General features: G+C 24.1%; 3 protein-coding genes across 3 annotated transcripts; all 3 read right to left on the bottom strand.

The window, feature by feature from the left end:
• Positions 1-193, bottom strand: AAJ76_1370007305 (hypothetical protein; the record flags this gene model as incomplete). The annotated part of the gene is made up of 1 exon (XM_024473998.1): positions 1-193. A coding segment is annotated over one exon (193 nt), but the record flags the coding sequence as incomplete, so codon positions are not given.
• A 3,644-nt stretch (positions 194-3,837) lies between these two features.
• AAJ76_1370002521 (phosphoglycerate kinase) lies at positions 3,838-4,977 on the bottom strand (the record flags this gene model as incomplete). Its single annotated transcript, XM_024473997.1, has 1 exon — positions 3,838-4,977. The coding sequence occupies one exon, from the start codon at positions 4,975-4,977 to the stop codon at positions 3,838-3,840; it is 1,140 nt and encodes a 379-aa protein (XP_024329763.1).
• Positions 4,978-5,170: 193 nt separating this feature from the next.
• AAJ76_1370001155 (inorganic pyrophosphatase exopolyphosphatase-like protein) lies at positions 5,171-6,343 on the bottom strand (the record flags this gene model as incomplete). The annotated part of the gene is made up of 1 exon (XM_024473996.1): positions 5,171-6,343. One exon carries the CDS (start codon positions 6,341-6,343, stop codon positions 5,171-5,173), a length of 1,173 nt encoding a protein of 390 aa, XP_024329762.1.
• Between the last annotated feature and the right edge of the window lie 302 nt (positions 6,344-6,645).

Genomic DNA, 6,645 nt, shown 5'->3' with positions numbered 1-6,645 from the left:
TTTCTAGCTCAAAATCTTCTTTTTCCAAAAATTGCTTTGTGTTATTGTTACCATTAGAAATTTGAGTACATTGATTTTTATTTTTCGTGCTATAAAAATCATTTACATTACTTACGACAAATTCTGTTGTACTAATCGATCCATTATTTGTAGAGGTATATATGCTTGTAAAAAAGTAGAAGAATTTGAACATCTTATGGGATATATTTTAAAATTTATATATTTTTTTAATATTTTCTAAAACTTCTATCACTAAAATGATAAAAATTTATAAACAACTTCTTTAAAATACATAAAATTAACCTTTGTAGTTCATTAAAACGATCTGTGTGTTATGGTGTAATTTATCATATGACTTATCAGTAAATATTTATTAAATTACTAAATTTTACATTTTTAGCAAACGTTTTAAAATAAATTATAAATATTCGATTTATTTTTTAAAAATTTTAATAGCATCAATTTTTTAAAAATTTTCGATTTTTACAAAAATAAAGTAAATTAAAATAATTTTTAAAAACAAGAATTTATAAAAAATTTTTACAAAAGCTTTTTTTGAAATTGGCTATGCCACTAATAAATATTTCATAAAAAAAGCACTGGAGTAATAAACCTGCCCCAAATATATTTTTTAATTATTTTCTTTACTATTTTTAATTTAATCTATTTACATTTGTTTTTTCATATTTTCGATGTTCAATAACGAAAGTAGAGCATCAATAATATAACTACAGTGTGCGTCAAAATGTTATGACCAGCAAAAAAATCTGTTTTTAATACAATAAACGTATAATAAGCATTTGAGAGTATAAACAAACTTAAATAAAAAGTTATATAACTGTATTTATGAATTTTTATAATAAACCTAGTTATAGGTCAATTAAGGGTTTTTGATCTTTTTCAACAAAAATGGCACCAGAACGTTAAGACCGGTGGCAAAATTAAGTATTAAATTAAATAAAAATAAATAAAATACTTTTTTTTTTGAGAAACTTTAATTTTTTACCATTACATTTAGATGTTATATTACTATAAAAGATTTAGAAAAATTAGTTTAGCTTTAAATTACAGGTAAAAATAATATACTCAAAATTATAAATCGAAACATATGTTAAAATTGATGGAATCTGCGTATATTAATTTTTTAGTACGATATATTGTAATATTAATGGTTGTAAAACGTATACATTGAAGATGTTTTTATAATTTTTTTTTAAAAAAACAATCCTATACTTAAAAAAATATAAAAAAAAATATTTATTAATCACATTACCTTTTTCTTCATAACATTAATTCATACGTTTTTTGCATTTCATTAATATACTGTAACAAATTCTCTAAAATAACACTTGCCCATGCTTATAGCATTGCAGAATGCAGTTCTTAAACATTATTGTACTTCTTACCGTTTCAATGTATTATTTTTATCATTTTTGGCCAGAAATTTTTAACAGAATTTAAATCCAAATTCAAGGAAAGCCAATCTATGCATTTTGTATTATTTTCTTCAAACCATGGTGCTGTTGAACGAGAACAGAGACATTGTCTTGTTGAATAATGTAGGTATTATTATTAAAATTTATATCCAAATTATTTTCTTTTCGATAAAAGCTTTTAAAGGTGTTTCAAGCATTTTACATTATGATTAATTATTTATTTTATTACTTATTATTTGAATTATTAATTGGTAATTAGACCAAAAGCGGGTGCATAACTGTGGTAATCTCAGGTGAGGCGGCTCAGACGAAAGTGTTGCCTCAGAACTACCTAAAAAAATTATTTTTGTTATAACCAACTTGTTATTAATTCTTTTATCTATCTTTATTAATGCTTTATTGTACGCTCCTTGGCCTTGGTGATTCTTCATTTTTATGTATCCTGCTTTTAAAATTTTTTAGTTGTAAAAAATAAAATTTTAGAAAATTCATTTTTGAAAAATTATGTTGTTAAATATCACATAACCATACTTCATCTACCGCCCCAAACTCTTTTGTTGTAAGAGTGTTCCTTACACCTAAATGATGCTAATAGTATAAAAAGCTATCAGGCCCATCTAAAAATTTTTTTTTCGTCTTAAAAAATTAATCTATGCTATTTATCTGTCAAAGATCCTTGTTTAGAGCAAAAAAATTTATTTATGAAATTCTGTTAATGGCTGCCTTTGTTTTATTTTCTTAAGATTATAATTTTTTTATTTTTTATTACCCGAAATATTGTAAATTTAGAAAAAATTAAATTTATATCAAATTTAATTTTGGTTACAGAAATAACTTTGTTTGTTGCCATTTTCTAAATTTTTGTTATAAATTTTAAAGAGAATCTCCGTTTCTATTCTGTTTTTATAGTAAGCTCAGATTAATCTTTAGATGTGATGTAACTTCTTTTTACAGTCTTAAACTTCCAAATAAAGTACTAATTTAACTATAGCTTTTATCTGATATGTAATAAATATCTATTAATTCTCTTAAATAGCAACTTAAAAATTTTCTTTTTTATAAGGTCTAAAATTATCTTTTTTAAAAAAACCTAAAAACATCATCAATATATATGTTTTACAGACATTAATATTACAATTTATCGTACTGAAAAAAGATCAACAAATTTCATTTATTTTAGCTTATGTTTATATTTATAGTTTTTTTTATAAAATTTTTTACGTTAAATTTAAAGCTAAATTAATTTTTCTACATCCATTATAGTAAAATAGAATCAATTATAAAGTAAACGCACTAAAATCTCTTAAAAATAAAAGATTTAGCTTGTTTAACTTTAATTTTATACTTAACCTTGGCATCGGCCTTAACATTTTGACGCGATTTATTGTGGAAAAAAAATCAAAAATTTATAGTTGACCTATAATTGGGTTTATTAAAAAAATCATTTATGTAAATTTTTATTTAAGCTTGATTTATACTCTCATAATCCTTATTATACATTTATTGTATTGACAAAAATAAATTTTTTTGCCGGTATTAACGTTTTGACGCGCACTGTATTAGAAATATTATAGAATGGTAATTGTTCACCAGAAAGTTTTTTCGGTTCCTACAAAATCATAATTGCCTCTTTTCTTTCCATGCATTATTGAGATTCTCTTTATTTGTAAACTTATTTAAATTAATTCTAACAATATTTTTAACAATGTTTGCAAAATAACATTTAATTAGATTGTTTTTATTCAAGAATTTTTTAATATTATCCAAAGATGTCATTGTAATGACCTGCCATTTTACCAAAAGAAACTTCAATTGTATTCATATTACACAAATAATTTATCCTTCCTTATTGTTTTTTGGTAATTATTTAGCAAATGGAATATATCCTGCTGCTCCACCAAACAAATATAGTCAACAGTATGAGTAGAAACTAGTTATTATATGGTGAAACTAATTATAAATTAGGCATTTAGTCATAGTATAAATACTTACCAAGCGAGTCATGATCTTTGTAATAATAATTCTTTTATTCGATATATTTTAATATTTTTAAATTTTTATAAATTTATTATTAAAAAAATTTTGAAAAGAAAGTAATGGAAAAAAGAATTTGAAAAAATATAAATTATAAAAATAATAAAACTTTTTAATTCAAACGAAAGCATTTTTGAATTATCTCTTAAAAACGAGATCATACTTGTTGAATATGGCAAAGAGCATTTAGTAAAAGTATAGTAGTGTTATTCCTATGAATAGGACAGTTCCATTAGGATATGTCAAACCTTTAATGATAATTATGGATTATATTACAAATATTAAAAAAATCATACATTTTATGTCTTTACCATAGCGACTACAATTGCAAAATAAACTACTTTTATTAAAGAATAATTTAGTATAATTATTTATTCAGTAACAAATCAATACCAGGCAGCTTTTCATTTCCTAATAATTTTAAAAATGCTCCGCCTCCTGTAGATACATGGAAAAAATCATTTACATTTCCAAATCTGCAAACACAAGCAGAAGTTTCTCCCCCGCCCACGACAACTTTACATTTCTTGGCCAATATCTTTACTAGTGCCTCACTTCCTGCACTTGAATTAAAATTTTCAAAAATTCCGGGCGGCCCATTCCAAAATATACTTTCATATTTGTTTATAACTTTTTCGAGTTGTTCTATAGTTTTTAAGCCTATATCAACAACCTCTCCGTCTTTTGGAATTTTTTCACTTAAAAAATATTTTCCATTCTGCAAAACTTTATAATCTTGTGGTAAATAAATGTTAACGGTGTGTTCGTTACTTAGCTTATATATTCTTTCAATCATTTCAGCTACATCTTCTTCAACCTTAGATTTTCCGACTTCAACATTATAATGATATTTCAAAAAAGAACATGCAAGTGCACCCAAAACAAATATTGATTTACAATTAGGAACCAATGATTCTAAAATACTAACTTTATCTTTAATTTTACTTCCACCAAGTATGATAAGTTCAACTCCATCATTTAAAAGTTCTTTTCCAATAATATATTCATTACGAACTAGATTGCCTGCAAATGGTGTTTTGCCCGTTAAACAGGTAGAATATTCTTCTCGATGTAAAACACCAAAAGCGTCAACTATCAAAATATCAACATACTTTTTAAAAAAATCGCTTAGAATTGTATTAGTGTGTAAATTTTTTTGTTCCTCAGGATAAAACCTTAAATTTTCCAAAAGCACAAATTTTTCTCCTTTATAATCTTCAATTTTGCAAAAATACAAATTTTCTTTTAATTCTTCTTTGATCATTTTTTGTAGTACATCAAATATAGGGAGACAACTTAATGATTTATCGAAATGCCCCTTTGGACGCCCTAGGTGACTACCAATTATTATTCTTGCAGGATTTTTGTAATAAACATCTTTAATTGTCGAGAATGATGCTTTGATTTTATAATCATTTAATACCCTACCTTTGTCAATTCCTACGTTATAATCCATTTTTATAAAAACATTATTATTTTTAATTACTGCTTCATTAATACTTCTCATAAATTTAAAATTTTTAAAAACTTAAATTATTTTTTACCAATAAAAACTTTTAAATAAAATATTAACAAATTGAATTTAAAACCCAAAAATTTTAACACATAACATTTAAACTTATTTTATAATTTACTGCACTTGTTAAAAGGCGTTAATTAACAGTTATATTCAAAATACAGTTAAATTAAAACAAAAATTTTTATTGACAATTTTTACAATTTTTCAACAACATATCAATAATTTTAGGTATAAAAATTTTCCTAGTCAATTTTATATCTATTTTAAAATAGATTAATCCTTTATATTCTATTTTGTGCATTTTCATTTCGTTCATAAGATTTTTAAGAAAAGGAAAATCTAATATAATTATTGTTCGTACTCCTTTAATTTTAGTCGATACAAAATAAAAATCAAGCCCCATTTTTTCTTTAAAAGCCTGTAATTTGCATAACAATGCTATCCCTTCCTTGTCCTTTTCAAGACCAGTGATGTCTTTAGTTTCCCTGTCTATCCAATCCTCAAATTTATATTTTATTACAGACATTCCAAAAATATAGTCAGCAGAATTGTATGTTTTTAAATCCTTTTGCAGAATAATACTTGTATCAAATAAATGATCATTATAACGTGCTTTTTTAATGCTTTTGTAAGTTTGCTTTAGTTCTTTCTTTTTTAAACAACTAATTTTCTTTAATTTTCTGTATTCAAGAATGTCAAATGCGCCAACACGTTTTTTTAAAAAATTTGTGTCAAGTAAAATTGGAATAATTAATAGACTTGCTATTTGTGCGCACAATATCGATCGATTTTTTTTAATTTTCTTAACAAAACAGTGTAATTTTTTTGACAAATCGTGTGCCAAGTATTTAGATACCAAAGTAGTTGCTGAACCTACATCGATATCAATATAAATCCGTTTAGCGCTAGATATATTATTTGTAATTATATGATGATCTATAATCATCTCAAGTTCACAATCCCTCAATTCTTCAATAGGTTCGTTATGATCTGTTATGATTATTGTTACTTCTTTGTCGTTGATAAAATACTTTTCATTGTCAACTAAAAAATAAGTACCTATTTTTTTAGCTTCACTTGAAAATATTCCTTGAGGCTTTTCTAAAAAAATAAGATCATTTACACAAATACCAAATTTGTCGCAAACAAACATTAGATCTCCCTTACTAATAAAAACGTCTTTTCTCATATTTACGACAAATATATGGTCTTCAGTATAAGATACGATAAGGGAGCTTATAAATGAATCTAAATCGCACCCTTCATTTCCTAAACAAATAGTTATTTTTTGGCTAGTAATTTTCTTTTTATTTTTTGCAAAAAATGTGGCTAAACTTTCTTTTAATACTAACATTAGGGTATTATAAATTCTTAATTTCAAGTGTAAACTTAAAATTTACAATTTAAAAACAGAAACAAAAATTGTCTAAGAATAAAAAGTTATGGAAGCATACTTAAAAAATTTGATGTACCGAAACAATTGTTTGTTTAAATTTTATTTATCAGACATACACAGTCTCATGATCAGAGTACTTAAGAATTACTTGACTCTCTAATTAATTTCTTTAGGTCGATTTTAAATCCTTAGCAACTACAAATATTCAATCTAGATAAATTCTCTACAAGCTTGCTTAATAGTTTATTCTTATATGATGT

The sequence above is a fragment of the Vairimorpha ceranae genome (assembly GCF_000988165.1).
Source record: "Vairimorpha ceranae strain PA08 1199 chromosome Unknown NODE_137, whole genome shotgun sequence".
In the NCBI taxonomy this organism is placed as follows: Eukaryota; Fungi; Microsporidia; family Nosematidae; genus Vairimorpha; species Vairimorpha ceranae.
The sequence above is the reverse complement of the archived record's forward strand: the minus strand, read 5'-3'. Positions and strand labels throughout refer to the sequence as shown.